Source organism: Arvicola amphibius, chromosome 3 (genome assembly GCF_903992535.2).
Source record: "Arvicola amphibius chromosome 3, mArvAmp1.2, whole genome shotgun sequence".
Lineage (NCBI taxonomy): Eukaryota > Metazoa > Chordata > Mammalia > Rodentia > Cricetidae > Arvicola > Arvicola amphibius.
The window spans coordinates 8,189,973-8,212,892 of record NC_052049.1 but is presented as its reverse complement, the minus strand read 5'-3'; the positions used below and the strand labels follow the sequence as shown (position 1 = coordinate 8,212,892).

At 38.7% G+C, this 22,920-nt stretch overlaps 1 protein-coding gene across 1 annotated transcript in view; it reads left to right on the top strand.

Moving 5' to 3' along the window:
- Window positions 1-741: 741 nt before the first annotated feature.
- The window catches only part of Ctnnd2 (catenin delta 2), a 623,964-nt gene continuing 601,785 nt past the window's right edge, over window positions 742-22,920 (top strand). The window contains exon 1 of the mRNA XM_038323012.1: window positions 742-873. Within this exon, the coding sequence (XP_038178940.1) occupies window positions 742-873 (132 nt within the window). The remainder of the gene's footprint in view (window positions 874-22,920) is intronic.

Genomic DNA, 22,920 nt, shown 5'->3' with positions numbered 1-22,920 from the left:
TAAAATGGGCAAGATGGTTTTAATTGAAGGTTTGTAGACAATGTCCTTCCTGCTAGAGTCTTTTCCACCCAGTCTGGATATCCCGGCAGAGCTGGTCTCTAAGAATATAGCTCTGAACTCACCTAGACTTGCCTCCCTTCCTTCCTGAACATTCTTTCCTCAGATTATGTCCGAATGTAACAACTCACAAATTCTCCCATTTAGGATGTGAACTGGTTTTAGAGAGGTTTAGTCTGCTCTCCTGTCAGGGTATTAACTTAACTGTGCGTAGGATGAACCAGCTGTTTTCTGTATTTCCCTTTAGTTATTGATAATAGTTGGTCATTTACATTGTGTGAGTTTTCCTATAAGGGGAATGTGTAATAGATTATCTTGAAAACATACCAGTAGAAAAGAGAAGTGCATTTGTGTAAGACAGATGTCAATCTTTAGTTAGACTTTTAGACTCAATGTTTTTATAGCTTTTTTCCCATTGTTATTATCTTGCTTCTACCTTATCGTAATTTATTGGCCCACATACAGGATAAGAGAGAGCAAAGGCATGCCTGTGCTATCTCGGACTTGGTTGGGGTTGATACAGAGTGACATTTTGTTTGACTTCACTCTTCCTTGTTATAGAATTATACCACACTTGTTGGGACAGCTTGTGTTTTTCATTCCCCCAACTGAATTTCCCGCAGTTGTGTTTGCTTATGATAATGTGTGGCTGGTCTGACCTTGTCCTCTGTTGTTTCAGGAGCTATGCCTGTCCCAGACCAGCCTCCTTCAGCCTCAGAGAAGACCAGCTCCTTGAGCCCAGGCTTAAACACCTCCAATGGGGACGGATCTGAGACAGAGACCACCTCTGCCATCCTCGCTTCCGTCAAAGAACAGGTAGAAACATTCCATTTGTGTCTCATTCATGGGGGCATGTAAAAATTGTTTCTTTAGGTGAACATCCATGGTTACATTGTTTGAGCATAATATCATGTTAGTATTTAGTATATAAACAATATTAAAATATGGTTACAACCATTTTTTACTTCATGTTGTTACTTGTGATTTAGGCAGCTTTTCTTAAAAACATATCCCAACATATTTCATAAAGGGAACACTTTCATGGAGATGAACTTTTGGAACGTATATTGATTAAATTGACATTTGTTGTTATTGGGCATTTCAGGACAAATACTTGGTGTACTGAAATATTGTCTAACAACCTGTCAACAAGTATCCGGAAACTTAAAAATTGAGGATATGTTAATAATAGCTGAATATTTCAGTAGGTGAATATTTCTTTCCTGTTTTTTTTATGACTATTCTTTTTTGGGGGGAAACTAGATTGTGCAAAAACATAAACACTTGACAGTTTAAGGAAATCAATAAAATTCATCATATAAATCATGTTAATTATAATACAAAAAAAATTCTATGACTTTCCCTGCCAAAGTCTTCAAAACCTAATTGATTTCTCAGATATGACATCACTATGAAAATGGATAAATAAATAAAACTTATGTCTGAGATTTAAGAAGAAACTGTTCTACAAATGCCATGCTTCTTGTAAATCAGAGGTGATTACAGAAAACTGGATGGAGATTCATATTTTCTTCTGCACATATTCTAGGGAATAAAACAGGATTATAAATTTTTAAAAAATGTAATTGACATGCAACTTTTGGATTTCTTTAAAGAATGTAGTATTATAACTTGAAACATGTCCTGCAGAATCTATAGATGGGGTGATAGTCATTTCTACCTGCGAAATGAATTCAGGCTGTTTTCTTACAGTTATTTTGAATTCTTACAGACTTTAGTTATCCTGCCATGTTGTAGAACATTAGGCAAATTCTTCCGTTCAATTATACTTTTGTTGCCCAGCATTGCACCTCTCTGCTCCTTCACACCCTAGTCTTCATGGGCCTCATTCTGCTCTCTGTTGGGTTTGAGCCATTTTACTCCATGCTGCTGGGTTCACAGATGCATTTGTGTAAAAGTGACACAAGGGACATAGGACAGGGACATTGGGACTGTGGAGGAGCACAGCCCAAAGGTGGGGCGATCAAGAGTAGACACTGCTCTGTATGCAAATGAAGAGTTCCGGGGGAAGCCGATCATGTTTAATAACAGTGTGGGAAGCCACCCACATATCAATCCATCAGTAAAGCTAAAGGAGATGCCATTGACAGGGAAGATCAATGACGCTGTCAGGCGTGCTCCCCAGTCCCAGCCCCGCTTCAAAAAGTGTGCAGCTAAATAGGTCTACAGGGAGAGCTGAGTAGATCGATTTGATCGTCTAGAGTGGGAAATGTTAACTAGGATTGGGCTGCTCCATGAGTTTGCTGGTGAAAATCCCACTCATGAGTTTCCTGATTATTCTGAGGAAGAGTGGATGTGGGAGCCCAGTAGGGCTTCAGGCCAGCCCAGTACTCGGGACAGTTGAGGCAGCCTGGTGTCTTCTTTGGATTTGATTTGGAAGTCTATGTGAGACACTGATTTAGTTCACTGACAAAATATAAATTGGGAGATCAAAATTTAACAAGAAAATTGCATGACTTGTTTAATGACAAAAATAATGTTTTATTATGGGATTTGGTAGTATAGCTTACAATGAGAGAAAAAGCATGAAACACAAGTCATCAATATTATTACCATATCCCAAAGGGATGCATAAAGATACACAATTGTTTCATTGTCATTTTGATGTAGTCTCATGTAATCCAGTCTAGGCTTCAATCGTTATGTATCTAAAGAAATTGACTTTGAATTTCTAATTCTCCTGCCTCTACTTTTCAGGAGCTAGAACTACAAGCATGTGTGAATATTTTTGGCTTATGAGATTCTGGGGATTCAATCCAGGGTTTCTTGCAGAACAGTCAGGCACTCTACTGAGTGACATACCCTACCCGTGTTTAGGCATCTGTAGCCAGTATCATCTGTCTGGTTGTTTTGTAAACAAACAGCATTGTTAAGATCTTATGGATATATGAATATGTGAAGGTTCAAAGAAGGATAGAATCTGCTTCCCAAACATACTAATCACAGCAGTATCAAGTGGAAGGAAATAGCAAGACTTACCTTGTAGGACATAATGAAGGGCCTATAGCAGATTCAGATGTGAGTCAGGGTCCAGTTCCTTTCCAGTTAGTATTCAATTTAATACAGAGGCGCGGTTAAATGATGCCAGTGTGAACATCTCAAATAAATTTAAAGTTCTTGCTTTATAACATATAGGGAAAAATGTCCAAGGTAATACTATAGCCGTAAACATGAAAAGTAAGTATATTTGAAAAAAATATGGGAGATAGATAGTTGATGTCAGGCAGTGGTGATGAGGGCTTTTAGGCAGAAAAGGCAAATTATTAGGGAATGTGTGGTATGTGAGGCAGTGGAGGAGTAACAATAGTAAAGGAAATTTTGCATTAGACAATAGAAAAGGGAGCTGAGAGATGGCTCAGTGGTTGAGAGCACTGGCTGTCCTTGCAGAGGAACTGAGTTCTGTTCTCAGTGCACATACGGTAGCTCACCATGGTCTCTGCCGGTCTAGTTCTGATTCCCTTTCTGATGTCTTCAGGTACCAGGCACATGGTGCATACATGTGCAAGCAGGCAAACCATTCATACACAAAATGCAAGTAAAAAAATTATTTAGTTAAAAGTAGAAAATACCCAAGGAAATATATGTCATAGTGTAAAAAATGCCAATAGAGCTAATGTAACATTTTTTTTAATGCTGATGAGAAAAAGAACAGACAAGATTAGAAAACTAAGTAGAAGGTAAGAATGAAATTCACAGGAGAAAAATTCAAACAAGTCATGGCTATGCAATTACCTTTGGATACATACAATGTGCATGACAAAGTTTAAATACAAACAAATTCTCATTTGATTCTATCATGTATTCCAGTGAAAAAAATGCTATTATTTTATTCTAACTAATGGTTAAGGTTTAGGGAAATCCTCATTTTTTTAATTCCAAAAATGGCAGTGAATTGCTGTATGCTTTCCTTGGTCAAAGGATCTGTTTGTATGCTCTGGCCTTGGAGTGACATAGTAAGTATCCAGTAGGAGTATTGGATCCTTTCAAATTTGGATATGTTGTCTATACCTTCAGATTATATATACATATATAATATTTACACACACATCTATCATCTGTTATCTATTATCTATCATCTATCTATCTATCTATCTATCATCATCATCATCATCTATCATCTATCTATCTATCATCTATCATTCATCTATCTATCTATCTATCTATCTATCTATCTATCATCTATCTATCTATCTATCATCTATCTATCATCTATCTATCTATCTATCTATCTATCTATCTATCTATCTATCTATCATCTATCTATCTATCTATCTATCTATCTATCTATCTATCTATCTATCTATAATCCTTTATCTGTCATCTATCTACCTATCATCCATCTATCTATCTATCTATCTATCTATCTATCTATCTATCTATCTATCATCTATCTATCTATCATCTATCTATCTATCATCTATCTATCTGTCTATCTATCATCTATCTATCTATCTATCTATCATCTATCATTCATCTATCTATCTATCTATCATCTATCTATCTATCATCTATCTATCTATCATCTATCTATCTGTCTATCTATCATCTATCTATCTATCTATCTATCATCTATCATTCATCTATCTATCTATCTATCATCTATCTATCTATCTATCTATCTATCTATCTATCTATCTATCTATCTATCATCTAAGGATATTTAGTACAATAGTTATTTGTGGGTCACAAAAAACTAGAATATTGGCTAACAAAGAGAGGAAATGATAGCAAATTCTTTCTGTATGCAATCATTAATAAAGGTGAGTTGGATCTGTATGAGTAGCATTTAAAAAAGAAACTACATTGTAAAAGGAAATGGTATATGATGGTGTTACCAGGTCTTTAAAACAAGAAGTTAAACTGGTATTTAAAAGCAAGAATTAAAATTGGGTGGTAGGGAAGTGGTGACACTCTGAGGGATGTTGGAGGAGAAGAAAAGAATATGGTCAAAATATAGTTAATAAAAACAATAAAAATAAATTATTTAAAAATTACTTGTTTTTGGATATTCTAGAGATGTTCAAAGGAAAAGATAAAAATGTTGCCTGTGATTACACTGATTAGAGTGTATGATTACTTAGGAAGAATATACTGTGTTCATAGAGAGTATAGAAGAAATAAAAAATTACAAGGAAAAATTTGACTGTGTAATAAATATTAGTAGGATTTGGCCAGCAGAAATTTAAGCTGAGTTAGTGTTGGATCAATGTTGAGAAGTCAGATGATGCTCCTAGTGCCAGACTTCATTGTTGTAAATAAAAGAGCTCCAACCAACCCAGCCCCCGCCCGCTGCCACACACACTTTTTTACATTATTGAGGCTAAGTCCAAAGCCCCTACATCCAAGGCTAGACCTGCGACACTGAGCCACACTTCTACTCTCCACCTCTTAAGGAGAAGAATATAAAACCTAAATATTAATTTTTCTAAGTAATTGAAGAATTCAGTGTTTGATTTTAGGAAGCAAAACTGAGATTCTTCTGTGGTAGGTGATTAAGATGAGACAGAATCAAATGCCTTCCTGGGAACTTGACGTGGAGCACGCTGAAGGGCTCAAGGGAGACCTGTGGTCTGATGTGTAGTATTTGCTTAGGTGGATTGAGAAACACACAAGGAAAATACAGAAACGTTCTTGGGGTAGCCTCATCCAGACAATCCATCACTTCTGCATTAGGGGATTTAAGTTCTAAACAATTTTAAAGGATTGTTTTCTCTCTTAAATGTAATTTTTATTTATACAGTTTAAACAAATTAATGCTATTTCTACGAAACATCACGTTGTCATCAAAACTGACTTTAAAAGTTAGTCTTTTATTTTTTAAGTTTTCTTCTTATTCATGTGTATGTATGTGTGTCTGTGTTAATGTATACCATTTGTCCAAGCAAGTGCCCTTAGAGATAAAGATAGGATATAGGATCCCCTGGAGCTGGAGTTATGGGTAGTTGTAAGAAACCTTTCTTTGGATGCTGGGGACTGATCAGACCTTCTGAGATATGTGTATGTACACACGCACGCGCGCGCGCGCACACACACACACACACACACACACACACTTTCTCTTAACAGCTCTACCATCTCTACAGCCCCACGTTATTCATTTTTATCATTAACAATAACATATACAATGTAGTTTTGTATTTTTAATTTAAAGAATACAATTTTAACTCTATCCTATAGGTAATTTTGAAAACTGGCTATTTGAGTAGAGATCACATTTATGAATAGGGAATTTCAAGTAGAATCTTTTCTGATATCACATCATGTTCTAATCTTGTTTTTTTGGAAGTCAATCATTCCTGCAGCAGGGAAGTCATTCTTTTGTACAGCAGGCATATGATCTGAATTATCATGCAGTAGTTGAATAATTCATTAACCCATCCAGCATACATACTAAGAACTTTATACTATCAGCATCAGCATACACTAGGGCAATGTGCACAGTGAAAATCGAGTAACTAGAGTTCATTAAAATAAGTTGTTAATGAGATGCAGGCTGGTAGTTAACTTGAATGGAAATAAATTCTAGTTTACAACCACAGATTGAAACTTAAGTCATGCTACACCATGTGCTTGGCACCTCACAGAAAGGCGTGAGTGAAAGGTTTGTAAGATGAGTTCTTGAACATAGCCGTCATGCATTGTTCGACATAAATGTGTTCTTTGATTTTTTATTTTGCTGCAATTTCCCATCTTGATTGTCATTTAACTAGTGGATTTTCTTCTTTTGTTTTTAGCATAAATAGATGGTTTAGCATGATAGATGGTTAGTTCACTCCCATGCTTCAGTTTCCTTGCCTCAGAATTTCTGCCTCACTTCCAACAGTTACCAAGTCTCTCCTATGAAATTTTTGAGAAATACCTAATCTTCATTTTCTGTCCTGTAACTGAGTGTTCTTCACCAAATGAGTAGGGAAGAATGAGCATGCGTTGTGTGATGAGGCCGTGATGCCAATCATTTTGATAAATAAGACTGGCCATGGGTACCTTCATGGCAGTCAAGAGGCATTATTCAGTCATGTTTACCAGGCCCCTACTGTGTGCTCAAGACTGTGATTATGAAAGTTGATTCTCAGATTTTGAGTTTGCCTTCATGACAGGTATGTGTTAAACTTTAGAATGCAAGGGTTGGAGGGGCCTTGAGGAAGAGAAGGCTCAGGAGAGCTGATCTTATGATTTAAGATGGACATGACCCATGACTTGTGTAACTGATGTTACCAGAGAGAACGTCATTGAGTTGACAAGAGTGAGCTGAATCCAGTGTACATGTGGAATGGAGACAATTTAACTTTTTCAAATGGCTGCAGAGCCAGTCCCACTGAGTCTAGTTTAGGAAGTTTGGGTTATTGTTCTTATTGTTACCACACTGGCCCCGTCTACTGGTTTGAGTTCATAACTTCTAAGTATGTAAGGAGTTGGGCTGAACCAAGTTAGAGAAAGAGAGACAAGGGAAATGAGGGATAAAAGACCTTATTTCTAAGTCTTAGAATCCCCACCAAGTGAAAAAGATTACTGACTAAAATGCCGATAGGAAGAAGGGCTTCGTGGCCACACTGAAAATGATATAAACCCAAGAATGAATACTTAAAACCAGAAACTGGAAAGCAACCATCGATAATGCCAAGATTCACATTAAAACCATGAAACTTAGGGCATTAATAAAAATGGAGATGGTACATCTCTTATCTGTGTCCCTTCTGACAGCTGGTGTGGGAGTGGAGGTGGAGCAGTTCTGAGGAAGGCCCGGCACTTTCTCCAGTGGGGAAGAGACCTGGAGGTCATTCCTTGCTGCTAGAGAACAAGCTTGCTGGCCTGTGATCAACTAGAGGACAATCACTCTGGTCTACATTTGCATGCCTTCATTTAGAAAAATAATCGTATGATGTTGGTGTGCTCTCCAAACACAAATTTGTATTCGGCCATACTTTATAACATTTGCCTTCGTGTTCTGTTTGCAATGAATCTGAATATTACATTTGCTCTTTGCAATACTATAAATCCCCTGGAAATATACTTTTGATTAAAAATAACATCTCCTCTGTTGTTTAGCCACTGTATCATTCGATAATTTTGTGCTTTCAAAAATTAGTATCCAGGTGAGCTTTCTAACGTGTATTTTGTATGTGTTTCTGTGTCGTGCATACATCTATGCTTGTTTGCGTGTGTATGTGTGTGGCAAGGCCAGAAGTTGATATATAGTATTATTTCCAACCACCACCCCCCTTATATATTGAAGCAGCACCTCACTTGAGTCCACAGTTCACCATCATTTCCAGTCTAAATAGTCAGCTTGATCCACAAGTCTTCTGTACTTGCCTCTTACATGGCTGGGATCTCAGGCTGGCTGCCACACATACCCAGCACTGCAGGTGGTGCCAGGCATCCAGACTCGGGCCCTTGCATTATACGGGTAGCACCTTTACCCTCTGACGTAGCTCCCAAGTACTCCAAAGTGTCGTTTTTATGAGGTAGAAGAAATTAATTGAGGAGTTTTACAGTCTTACTTAGTGCTTATTGATATTTGCACACTGTGTTAGTTATATAAATGACTTTTTCCACCATGTAGGTTTATTCAATTGTGAATCGGCCACACAGAGGATTTCTAGGCATATGCTAGTTTGTATAAAGACGTTTTTCCCCATAGCATTTAACAGGCTCCTATTGTGTGCTCAGGTCTGTGATTATAAAGGTTCATTCTCAGATTTGCAGCTTGCCTTCATGAAAAACATATATAATGAGTTTTAAGATGTAAATATTGCAAAGTTTTACACATTATTGAATTCCAAATGATTTATACAAAAAAGTAGTCAACAACCTGAAGACTCTTAGCACTGATGCCCTGTTGCTGCTGTAGTTTTACTTATTCTCCCAGGATCACACACATTGTAAATCATATTCCTGAATGGAGAGGTATTTTCTGGGCGAGTGTTGAGTACGTGATGGTTCAGAGATAGTAAAGACTTGTTTATACGCCCTTGTGCTCGTCATTCATTAGAGGAAGAGACAACGCTGGAGGCATTTCTGAGCTTCCATTCTGACTGAACCACTCCACTGTGCCCTTGACACAAGATGTGCCTGCCTTAGGAAGGCATATATAAACTATATAAATTATTTGTTCTTTTTTTTTTTTTTTTTTTTTTTTTTTTTGGTGACTTGAGAGGCCATGTCCACACCTGGGTCGGCCTGACTCTTCCCCTGAGCAGTTGGCTTCCTATTGAACCCTGTGATGTAAATGCATGTAATATTTATATGTTTCCCAATAAACTCCAACTCTGCTTCAAGAACTTTAATTTTATGTAAAATTAAATTTTACTCTTTTGCATTCATCCACTGGATGCTCTACCTCCCTTTTAAAAATATAGCTTCTATATTTATAATTCTAAAGAACCATAGGGTGGTGTCTTAGGGTTTCTATTGTGACAAAACACACCATGACCACAGAACAAACTGGGGAGGAAAGGGTTATTAGGCTTATACTTCAGCACTGCTGTTCATCACTGAAGGAAGTCAGGGCAGGAACTCAAAACAGGGCAGGATCCTGAAGGCAGGAGCTGATGCAGAGGCCATCAGTAAGCAGTAGGGGAGTTGCTTACTGGCTTGCTTTCCCAGGCTTGCTCAGCCCACCCTCTTACAGAACCCAGGACTAGCAGCCAAGGAATGGCAGCGCCCACTGTGGGCTGGGTCCTCCCCCATCCATCCCTAATTGACAAAATACCATACAGCTGGGTGGGTCTAATGGAGGCATTTCCTCAACTGAGGCTCCTTCCTTTGATGAGTCTAACTTGTGTCAAGTTGACACACAAGACCAGCCAGTACAGCATAGAAGAATAGCATTTTAAAGATAAGATTATCTTTTCGCTTTATAAGATAGTCTCTTCATTGCTCTTCCCCAGTTTTGCATATTGCTTGACCTTTTAACATTATTGATTCTACTACAAACACAGCTGTAGCTCTGATAACACAGTATGGAATATGACAGAGCACCGTGAAACATCCCCCAACCAGTATTCTGGAAAAGCATTTTGTGAAAGTAATGACAGAATTATTATCCATGGAGAGAAGGAAATTCAAACACCTTCGGGAAAGGTCAAGAACAGAAAGGATTACCTGCAAAGACCAGTGAACTTTAGATTCATTTAGTCAGAGAGGCAAGGATTAGCCGTATCATAATACCAGCATGGAAATTTTTCCACATGTCAAAATTAAAAAGAAAGTTACTTTGTTCTTGACTTTTAAACTTTATATCTTGTTTCAAGCCTTGCATAAATAGAGGAAGAAATAGCGAAAGTATGATTGACCCTACTTTTTTTTTTTTTTTTTTACTAGATTAGAAGCTGCTTTGGGAGCAGTGTGTTTCTCAAGGTGTTGCTAGGAGTCTACATAGTGGGGTTTCTGTAGTTTAAAATATAGTTTACAACAAAATATATACAAAAATATATAGAAAAAATATAGGTTACAACAAAAATAGGACAGAATCTCAGAGCAAGACCTCTGCATGTCAACAGACAAGGATGACCAGGTTGTGGAGTTCTGGAGTTGCCTGTACGGAAGAAAAGGATAGTCAGTATTCAAACAGTCAGACAGGGGTTGGTCAAATCCAGAAATGAGGGAGACACAAGGGCAACAGCTGTTAGGTACTAGGGAGTTAAGGCTGCAGACGTCTTTCTCTCCACACCATTCTCTCGCTTATATGTTCTGCTGTTTCCTGTGAGGTATTTTGTCTTTGTCTCTTAAAAATGTATGTTCTCTAAAAATTTTCAAATACACCTCTCCTCAAGACATTTCATTATCTGCTCATCTGCTTTAAAAGCTCCACTCCACTCTAACGGTGAATCCAGTGGATTCCCTGTGCCCCTTTCTCTATAACTGCTAATCGTGGGGTTCATATTCATATGGCAGTGGAGACTATGATGATTCAGCTTTGCACACTAACTAGGAAGGAAGGTTTTAGCATATAGGGTTTTGGAAAATGTTTTAGTGCCTCTTACCATTCTCTCATATTTGTCAAAAGAAATCATGGTTAAATATTCATCATGTGGAATCATGTTAAATATTTAAAATGTGATATTTTAGTGTTTTATGCATTCCATGATTTAAGTAATTCCTGAATATTATGGGAAATCCACAAATACTCATCAAAATTTTCTTCTCCAAGTTATAGATGTGATTATTGTGATACAATGTTTATTTTGCCTGGTCACTATTCTGACCTATCTTAGATCATTCAGCGTATCAGTAGTATTTTTTTATTATTACATTTCTTTTTCACCTTTTTCTAATACTTACAAAATACAAAATCATTGTGAATTTTTAATAGTATATATTTTTTAAATTTATACCAGTGTTGGTCTTCTCTGTTTATTCAATTTTGTTAGTATAAAAAAATGCAGCCACATGTCATACTTTCTCGTTCATAAGTCATTTGGTCTGCTCTGACAGAGGTGCCTGGAGCCAAGTTTTGGAAAAGAGTTTAATGACCCTTACAAACTCTCTGGGAAAATATGTCATAATTAATTACTGATAAGGGCCTCAGGCAGAACAACAAAGCAGGAACTCTTGGAATATAAAAATCAATGCCTCATGAGTAGTTTTCTTAGAGTAGGAAATGAACACATGGAACTCCAGGAAGAATAAACAGGGAAAAACACTTGTTGCTCACAAAAACAGAGATAAATACTGTCAGCCTAGCATCTGTCTGTCAACATTCAGGTATGTGGTAGGAATAATTGCGATAACACACAGCTTATTATAGGACAAGGAAGCAGTCATAAACAGTATCTCAAATAAAATAATTTTTAAAAGAATATACCTTAAGTTTCTTTAAAACGGCACTATTTTATAAAATACATATTAATTTTTTTATTCATGTGCAAAATTGTAAATACATTTTTATTTCATATTTTTGCTTAATATTTTTGTTTATGACAGAAATTCCTAAGACTAAAACTTTCTCAGCTTATCTGCTAAAGGTTGTATTCGAGGAGGCTGCTGGGAAACCAAAATGAAACATGCGTGTTTGCTGTTAGTGATGGCTCTCACCACAGTACCCAGTCTGACATCTTAAATACAGCAGGAGACTTGTGATGTGCTCTCTGTCCATATTCCTAGGGAAATGTTTTCCTAGCACAAGGGTTCTTTCTGTTTAGATAAGACAAGTTCCCCTTCAGTGCTGAGCTGCACTGTCCTAGGGACAGGGAGGGCTGACAATTCCATTAGCAATAGCCTAGGGGGTCACTAATGACGATCTAATCAGTACTTAGACACTGCACAATTAGTGAGTTCCTTCTGTGGACAGGGTGTGATCCTTAGAGAACACTGGTTTAAGTGCAGTTCTGCTTTACTGGGGCATTCTTGTTGAGAGTCAGTGTTTTTGGACTGGAGTTATCTGTACCATGCATCAATGACATAGGTAAACATGCCTGAGGCAGGCTATCAATCATGTTCAAGTTGCTGTCACCAGACCGCAATCATAAAAGGCACGTACAGGTTCAAGCCCGGGGCTCTAATTGAGCCTGCTCTGTGGCCTGCTGCTGCTGGAACATGAAGATCAGCATTCTCCCTTTTCACTAATGATGGCTTCTGACTGCCACACTCCACTCATGGCCTTGGGAGTCAGCTGGACTGCTTGCCTAATTATTGTGGAAAAAGAGCAACTCAATACCAATAAGGCAAAAAGAGAAAAATCACTTTTGACATCTGATCCTCCACATTTAGAGAGTTGTGATCGAGTCATGTGGGGATGCGTTTGCAGCCTACACAACTGAGATGTTATGCTTCTGGGTGAAGTTGCACTCAAATGAAGACTTAAAACAACACATAAGTCAGTGTCAGATTATGCCAGAGTTGTTTTAGGCAATCACAGACAATGTAATGTGCAATTTTGAGGCTCATCTCTTCTGTTAGAGGTGATATTGTAAGCCCCACGTGTTGGCCCCTGAAACTGCCACACCCATGACAGAGGAGAGGCCCTCTTCCCAAACAGGTCAGCCTGATACTCAGATCACCTGTTAGCAAAATAAAACACCTCTAGCAAATACTGCTGTTTGTTCCAAGTGTCTGAGACCTGAAATTGCCTGTTATCGACCTCCTGTCAAAAGACACAGGCAATTTATTCTTAAAATTAATAAATTAGAGTGAAAATACTCCCTCTTTGGGGAACTCTGCTCAAATTGGGAGCAGCAGCTCAGCCCTCCATGGAGTACTGTCCAAGCGCTTGGCTTTAATAATGCCAGGGAGAAAATATACCGCCACATCTAAGATGATGCAAAAAGAGAAATGGCCATTCTGGGAGCTTCGCTGGCTTGCACAGAAGGCTGGCATCGGGAATCTTTCCTATGTGTTTACTATTTGATATTTAATAAGGAAAACTTAGAAGTAGATGTACACTGCTGCTCTTAAATGGTTAATATCAATGAATAGGAGCAGACATTTTATGATACATTGGCTAATTAATTCATTTTTTAAAGCTTGCAATTTTTTTTTTTTTTTGTAGCCCAAATTTTCTACAGTTCGTCCCCTTCCTCTCATGCTGCCAATTTACTAAGGAGATCTTGTCTACTTTCCTTTCCCCAGAGGATCCATGTATGTCCCTCTTAGGGTTCTCCTTGTTTCTCATCTTCTCTGGAATTATAGATGGCAGGCTGGTTATCCTTTGCTTTATGTCAAATATCCACATATGAGTGAGTACACACTGTGTTTGTCTTTCTGTGTCTGGGTTGTCTCACTCAGGATGAGTTTTTCTAGTTCCACCCATTTGCCTCCAAATTTCAAGATTGATGACTACCTTGATTGTCATCATAGAATCTCCATCCAGTAACTGATGGAAGCAGATGTAGAGATCCACAGCTAAGCACTGGGATGAATTCCTGGAGTCCAGTCATAGAGATGGAGAAAAGGAACCAAGACCATGACGGGGAAATTCACAGAAACAGTTGACCTAAGCTAGTGGGAGCTCACTGACTCTGAACTAATGCTGGGGAACCTGCATATGACAGAACTAGGCCCTCTGAATGTGAGTGACAGTTCTGTGACTTGGGCAGTTTGTGGCGCCACTAGCAGTGAATCCAGTATTCCTAGTATATGAGCTGACAATTTGGAGCCCATTGCCTATGGAGCGATACCTAAATACAGGGGGCAGGTCTTTGGACCTGCCTCAAGTGATGTGACAGACTTTGTTGACTTCCCGTGGGAGGCCTCACCCTCTTTGAGGAGTGGATGAGTGTGTGGTGGCCATAAGGTGGGGGGGACAGGAGGACAGGAGAAAGAGGGAACTGGGATTGATGTGTAAGATAAGATTGTTTTAAAAAATAAAACAATATAAAAAACAAGTAAAAAACGTGATGTAGTATTATATCTAGTTTGGTGTGCTTATTTATTTTGATTGCCAACTTGACGGGATCCAGAATCATCCTGGAGACAAATTCATAGGCTCATCTGTAAAGGGCTTTCTAGATTGTGAAGACTGCTAAAACAAACAAACAACAACAACAAAAAAAAAGATTCAGGGAGTTTAGCCCAAGCATTTACCTCTCTCTTCATCCTGGACTGGATATAATATGGCCAACTTGACTTTAAGAAGCCCCTGCCATGTGGGACCCTCAAACTGTGAGTCCAAATACACCCTTCCTCCCTTAGTAAGCATTTGCCGTGGCAGTTTGTCCATGCAATGAGACATGTTACTGGTACACTTTGTATGAATGGGTCAAGAAGTTTCTGTAGGAGATACCTTTGTGGTGGGTATCCAACCACCCTAAGGCCCATACTGTGTACAGAGCCCCAAGCTCATGCTAACCATGCAGGATTGATGGCCTGGGAGTGGCCGAGTGAACCAATGTGAACATCTGAGTTTGGCTATATCTCTTTGTCTAGCTCTGTTCTGTGAGAGGAGTTCACTAACCTGTAGCAAAAGTTAGGACACTTAGAATACGTGTTCTGTGAAAAAAGCCAGAATGGTTAGTTGTTTGATTGTTTTTTGAAGATTTAGTTGAGATAAACAAATATCCTTTTGATAAAGTCTTGCTTGTTCGATTTAGTTTTAGAGGATACTTTTTGGCTATTTGTTGAGTAATTCAAATTGCACTGACACAAGCAAATGATTCTCACGAGGTCGCACATGTGGGCTCTCATGCCCTCCCTTTATATGACAGTGTGACGGACAGAGCCTTTGAAGGCAGACCCGTCACATCTCCTTTTCATTTGGGAGGTGACTATGAGACCCTTTTACAAACTTGCTGATCCGCTGCAGCGCCCCAGAGTGTTCACTGAAGGCCAGGCCACTTAGAACTGACTCCCAAGGAAAGAATAGGATGGAGAAATCTGCCTTCTGCGTGCTTCTGTGACTTGGCTAGCGTTCTGCAGTGAATTAAGGGCTATTTCCTTAAGCGAAACGGCTCATTTGCTGATAGGTAAGGTCTGTAATTAGCCAGTTACTGTAAAGAAATGATTCCCAGGAACCTGCCAGGGTGGACTGGAACAGGGACCTTTGCACACTGCCCGTTTGATTTGCTTTCCTGCCTTACCAGCCAGAGAGAGAGCAGTGACAGACCGGAGGTGACATGCTTCTAGAAGGCGTCTGACATTCTTTTGAGATTGTCTGTGGTAAGATGTGTTCATGAGGAGCACACCCATGACATAGCCATCTTCCCTACATATAGAACTGGACTGGACTAGAAACAAATCTATGTTAATTCGGAGTCCCCTTTTCTAACTGCTCCTGACTTAGGGACACTGAGGGACATTCCATCTTCCACAAAAAGCATAAGGAATGTTATTTCCACATAGCTGCTGTTGCTCTGCTTGACAAGGACAGGAGTAGCTAACAGCAGTGTACCAAAATATAGCTTTTCTTGTTTAAATTCCTGAGTCCTCCTCATTTCCAGCATAAGGAAGATTGCACTGTACCCCTGTTTAAATTAAGATGAGACTGAGAAAAAATGTGATTTATATAGCCACAGATTATTAAATTTCTGAGTGGTTCAAAAAATAAATTTCCCTGCTTTTAGAGTAAGTTCACTTCTGTACTTTGTAACTTTACCTAAGCTTTAGAAAGGAGAAATTTAGGCAATGAGCTTTACTAAAATAAACCACACACACACACACACACACATCATCATCATCATCATCATCATCATCATCATCATAGTTGTCCCTAGGAATATAGAAATATTTAGGAATATAGAAATATTTAAAGACTCAGTAAAATATTTGTTTCTCTGTAAAACCAACTGCAGTCAGTTTTGCTGGGTTTCCTTTTTTATCTTTTTTTCTACAAATTTTAACACAGCAGGGACACTCCTGCATCATATTCATTCTGTGTGTTTTCAGATAGATTTTCAAGAAAAATCTTTCAAGTTCTCCTTAAAACTAAATTAAACCATCACTCACAGCAAACACACACTCCCCATGTAGTGAAATTAAGTGTAGAGTGCAATTTACAATTAAACTAATACTGAACTTGCTGTTGGCACCACAGCCTGGGTACAGCCCTGCCATGTTTGAATGGCTGCAAATGTGGAGTCCACAGGGTGCCCCCTGTTGTCCTCTCTTACTCTATCAGTTAGCCTCTGGGACACAGGGCAGGAAGTCACAGTCATTCGTGATGGCCTGTTTCGGTTCAATGGATGGATTCTTCAGACTGACCACATTGTGCTAAGAACATTATAGAGTTGTCAATTTCTATTTCATGTCTCCCTGTTTAAGCAGAATTAATTCGAAAATGTTTTAATTAAGATTATTTGTGGAGAAAATATTTATGATGAAAATGTTATGGAAAGTGAGTTTATAGTCCTAGCTCTCAGGTGGTCTAGGCAAAAAAGAGGGTATACGTGAGGCCAGCCTGTTCTGCACATTGAGATGTTATCTCAAAGATATATACTGGGGGGAAATTCTATGTGCATGTGAACAATTGCATTTTCTATGTAGATAGATGCTAAATAGCTCTACAGTGGGTAAATAGTTTTAACCTGGGTCCTAGCTACACATTAGTCATGGTAGTAGCAACAGTGTTGAGTTTCAGCAGTGAAATTTCTCCTTTGTATATGTTTCTCACTCCAATATAAGAAAGGAAAATGCTAGCTGTACTTACTTTCCTCTCTGATGAAAGCCAATAATATTTTCTCCAGAAAATGTTAACTTCTTATCTCTTGCTACTTTCTCCTGTGTGCATGCTATTATGTAGCTCTGTTTGCTGAGACTGGGGCATCTTCATTTTCCTTTACATTCCATCTCGCCTCCAGGCCAAGACAAATTTTGATAATAAGAAATGACCATGCTCTCAAAGGATGCTATTTAGTCCTATTGATTGCTCTCTTTTAAGCTTTTATATTTATTTTCATTTTATTTCTTTGTTTTGTTTTGAGACAAGATGTTGCTAGGCAGCCTTAGCTGGCCTGAATATACATTAGAGGGAACTCACAGAGATCCCCAAACCTCTGTGTCCCAAGTATGGTGATTTAACATATGGGTCACCATGTTCAGCTGTTTGCTTTTAGTTTTAATTATGTGTGGGGGTCTGGGGTAAGGGAGTCCTGTATATGTGAATGCAGTTGCCCACACGGTCAGTTGGGGGCACCAGATCCCCTGGAGTTGCAGGTTGTGGTTGTAAGGCTCCTTATGTGGGTGCTAGGGACTGAATTTAGGTTCTTTGCAAGAACAGTGAATTCTCTTAACTACCGAGCTTGGATTTCAGGCCTTCACTTGCATTTTAAGCCATCAAGCCTGGGACAGTGGGATGTTCCTGAATACAAATTTCCAGATTTGGCAGTGTTTCTTTAACATTTTTAAATGTATGTCAAAGTAATGCATTATCCTCAAATTCATTAAACAGTTATTTAAATTATACTCGTTTATGCAGCATCATTGGAAATTGGGTTTTAATTAAGCAGTAGCAAATGACAGTTCTTGACCTTCTAAAGCAGTATTTTCTATTTAAATCATTTTATAAAATTATTTTTATTTTTATCTTTACCTGTATTCCTTGGTGAATAAAGAAAAACCACTGCAGATGTTTGAACATTTTTATGACCTCTTAGTGTTATTAGTAGGAAAAATTAAGTTTACTGTGCTTCATCCATGAACATGGAAGCATGTGCTATAAAACTTCAGAGAGGATGGTTTGTATACCAACTGCTGCAGAAATTGTTTCACACACCGCCCACACTTCACTGTCGAAAGTAGGGACAGCTTTATCAGTGCGAGCACACGCCGGTCTGGGGACCTTGAAGGTTTTTGAAGAGGTAATTGTGGAATAAGAGGTTGAGGCAATTTTCTTCCTGTTGACTTAATAAAAGTGATAGTTGATATAGTTGATACAGTGTGCTGAGTACCTCTGCAAACATGGTTTAATCTGACCTTGAACTATATGATATGGTTTCAGGGGACAAGTAGCTAAATCTCACAGCTCAGGCCCAGAAACTGGCAAAGCAATGGTCTTAGTCAGTCCGTATGAATTATACGTTCTCCACATTGGCCAGGCTTTGAGCTTCTACTAATAACAATACTAACTAAAAATCATTGAGGACTTATTGTGACCTAGGGACCGTGTCATTCACACTATGGGACAGATGCAGTCACACAGTCCATCCGACAGGTGGAGCTTCCTCAGAAAGGCTTAGCTGGCCAACTGGCTGGCATACAGAAAAGAGTCACGATGTAAGGATTATCCAAAAGACAGAGCTACACATGACTTCATTTTGATCATAAGTGGGAGCATTGTAAGATATATTTTATATTTATTAAACTCCTCTCTGCTCCAGATTTATCCTCTATGAAAGTCAGTGTCTACATTGAAGGGTTATTAGAAATTCAAATGCAACATCTAATAACAGCTTAAAATCATTTATTTGGTTTTATGTGAAAGACAATAATTAAGCTAAAGCATTTAATATAAAAAACTTGGGATGGACAGTTAGATATTTTCATATGAAATTCTATGTAATAATACTGTTGTATATGCAGTGTAGCACTCTGCTCACTAAACAAAAGAGCAATGCCATTAAATTGTCAATAATAAAAAGAATGTGTCTCTCAAGGACTCCCCTTTGGCCTAAGTCAACACAAGAAATATTTGAAGGCAAATAAAGAGTAATCATGGCCGATGATGACAAGTTGTTTGCTTCTGCATTTTTGAAGTTGTTACTGTGTCCAGCGATAAGCTGTGCTATTTTTTCCATGACAGACAAATAAATTACTAAGCAAAACTTTAATCTAAGTTATAGGCTCAGTTCTACCCTTCTCTTCTTGCATATTGAAAATGCTGTCCTGGCAGTTTACTGCCTTGTATTTCAGGTATATCTCGTGGAGGAGGCAGCAGGAGAAGAACTGAGCATGAAGAATTCAAGATTTATGTGGAAATGATGCCAGTGTTGTTTTGTGGTGACACAGACAGACATGGGAACCGCCACCCATGCCCTTTCTCTCTCTTGACTTTCTGGGTCATCTTTACCCTTCTGACTTTAGAACTCGGCTGCTTTTTAAGGAATGAGGAAAGACATGTTCAATTGCAGGAGTTTTCAATTTTTCATGTAGACAGTGGAAAGAAACCGCCAAGGTAGAAGGGGTAGTTATGCTGTTTTGTGACACTACTCCTGGGGACATGTGAGCAAATGTCTCCTCACCCCAGAAAGGAAACGAACGGCAGACTCAAGTCCAACTATGTGAACAAGTGTATTTTACCAGCATTACCTACAGGAGTATGTGTGAGAGGTTACAGAAGCAGAAATGGCGAAAAGAGAGTTGCATCACAAAAGGAACATCCTACCCTAGGAAGGGACACAGCTCACAAGAACTGGAAAACTGGAACACACTGTACAACATGCAGGTAGTTCGATGGATTGGAGAGTCTTTTCCGTATAACTCAGTTGGTCTCAGCCTCTTCTGGGTAACTCAGCTCTCTGTCTCTTTTGGGTGACTCTCCTGGTCTTTGCTTCTCCCAGGAAGCTCTTCCGGTTAGTCTCAGTCTACTCTATGCAGCTCAGCTGGAGTGTCTTTCAACAGGCAATACTGCTTAGGTGTTGTTGTGGAGGGCGGGGTCAAGGAAATCAGGGACTTCCTGAAGCTATCAAGTTGTTTACTTCCTGAGCTTAAGAAGCATCCCTGTGGGATGGAATGCTTTTTGCCTCTTGTTACAACATCTTGACTGAAGGATCTTACTTCTCAGATAGAAGGTTTTATCTAAGTAGAAGTTTCCACCCTACATTTAGCAACTGTAGTTCTCCTTTAAAGCAGGAAGTACAGTTGAAAGGACTCCGGCCAGCTCAAGTGTAGCATGCTGGCTCTGGCAGGCATTGCCCTTCTCTCCCATCTCCCCTGCCGTGATAAAATCCACTATATTACATTCCAAGCTAGTCACCAAGGTCTGTTCCCTTATTTGGTCACCTCTTCCTCTTGGGGCTGTCTACCAAAGTATTGAATTCTAGCTTTCAAAAGCCCCCTTTGACTCACCTAAGTAACATGCTCAATTAAAACTAAACACATCATCCTATCTGGGATTTCCCTTTTTACCTTTATACACTGTTATTTTCCTATGTGCCACATCTGTTTCCTCTCTACCCAGGAATACACTTACCCCTTCTTTTCTTCTCTCCTCCTTCTCCCTGGTCCTCTATTGTCTATGTTTGTTTCTTATTCCCTGCCCTCTGTTCTGGGCAAATGAATCTCCTTTGTGCTGAGAACTTGACCTTGGGGGTCTGGCCTGAGTCAAAGCTTTTCCTTTCAATAGTGAACAGATTGCCCTTTGGGAAAACGAAGACCCAGTAGCCTTGTGGTGAATGCTAATGGAAAGGTTAAGAATTTTTGTAATATGCTAGAAAAGACACAATAGGCCAACCCCAAAAGAATACTGGGAAATGAAATAGGATACAAGAGATATAAGCAAAGAATTCTTTTATAGCATTTAGAAGATTTTGACAAATGCAGGAAGGCTTAAGCATGGCTTCGGCCTGAACGATCAACAGGTTCTTTAGACTTTCATCTGACTTAGGAAATGGAGGCAAAAGGAAGAGGTTGAGACAAAAGTGAATTTTAATTGGCTCCCTAAAATCAAGATAGAGAGATGACTACTTGTCCGTGTTAAGGTTGTCAATGTGAGACATTCTCTCTGTATCTCCCTCTGTCCTTATGAAAATTGTTTTATATTTTATTCCTCATAGAATGCATAGCATCTGTGGATTTTAATTGAAACACTGCAGGCTTCAAATCACCACCTCTTTAGTTTTTATATTATCTTCATCTAATTTAATCAGATGTGCATACACTTTAGTGACCTCTTCAACCTAGTATCTTCTATCTAATGGAACATAAATTTCATGTTAATGTTGTTTTATACAAAAGCCTCTCTATGTTACAATGAAACCACCCTCAGCCTTCCTGACATCTTTTGCATCGTTTTAAGCCTCCTCAATCCTTTGTCTAGACTTTTGTCTTAATGAAGGGAGCAATTCTCTTTATGCTGTTCTTTTTGTTTTCTGCATAATTTCAAACTTTTTACATTGGTTTGCGAATCACTGTATGTTCTTAGCAAGCAGAGAAAGAAATAGCACAGAAAGTATTTTGCATTGTTTTGTGTAATTTTAGAATACAGTGTTCATTCATCATCTTCCTTAATGTGACATTTTGACAAGCATCTTAACAGACTGGAGAATAGAGAAGCTTTTACATGATTAAATTAGACAAAGAAACACACATACAAGCCGTGTCATGGTGTAGCTCCATTTCCCAGAGTCACTGAATAAGAGATTCTTGACACCTCTGTGTGCTGGGGGCTGGAGCCAGCTCTCTTGCTAATGCTTAAGAATAACAACTTTGAAATCGCTTTGATCTTGCCAAGTCTCTGCCAAGCACTTTTGATAGTCCAGTCAAGACACCTCCGCTTCTGGCTTGGGATACAGAAATTGGAAAGCCGAATTTGATCTTCCTAGTTTCTTCTGCAGCCAGGTGCACCATTCATGATGCACAGTGAAAACTTGTTCTTCTTACGTCGTGCTTAACAAGTTCCTCTCCTGGGTAAACTGAGGCACATTTAATGGCATGAAATGTACACTTATTTCTACTGATTTTTTTCCACATTTCACTGCTGATAAATCCATTCATCTCACTCTTAAATTTCGAAAGAGTTACAAGTTCAACAATTTTAATTTTATTTCTTATGAATGAGTTACCACATAGTGTCTTAACTTACATTTTAGAATTAGAGAAATAGATAAACAGAGTATGAAAGTTTTCAGAAATTCTTAATTTAATCTCTTTGCTCCATGTATACATGGAGACTCCAAGAGGCAATAGATTTTTCAGATTTCAGTAGAGTGAAAAACTAGGAAAATTTCTGTCTTGGTTTACTCTCTAAAATGCTTGAATGTTTAACACTCCCTGTGTTCTAGGCTGCTGCATGCTATGCGTTTCAGTTTGGGCAGGATTCGTCATCTATCCTAGCCTTTCTCTGAAGTATCTTTCTCTGGAGTACCTTTCTCTGGAGTATCTTTCTCTGGAGTATCTTTCTCTGGAGTATCTTTCTCTGGAGTATCTTTCTCTGGAGTATCTTTCTCCAGAGTATCTTTCTCCAGAGTATCTTTCTCTGGAGTATCTTTCTGAGCTCCAAGAGGAATGAGTATTAATGATGCATTTCCAAGATTGCTTTTCAGTCAGGCTGTTGGCTCTGATGCAGTTTTCATCAGTTAGATCATTTGCATGAAACTGAGAATACAGAAGTATTTTGAGAGTAGTTATTTGGTAACCAGACAGAGGCTCCCATTCATCCATGGTCCATGTGATTTGCTGGGAGGCTAGGGCTCTACCAGCCTAGCTGTTTCTGAAGCCACCAATGGGTAAAAGTCACAGGAATGAGATACTTCC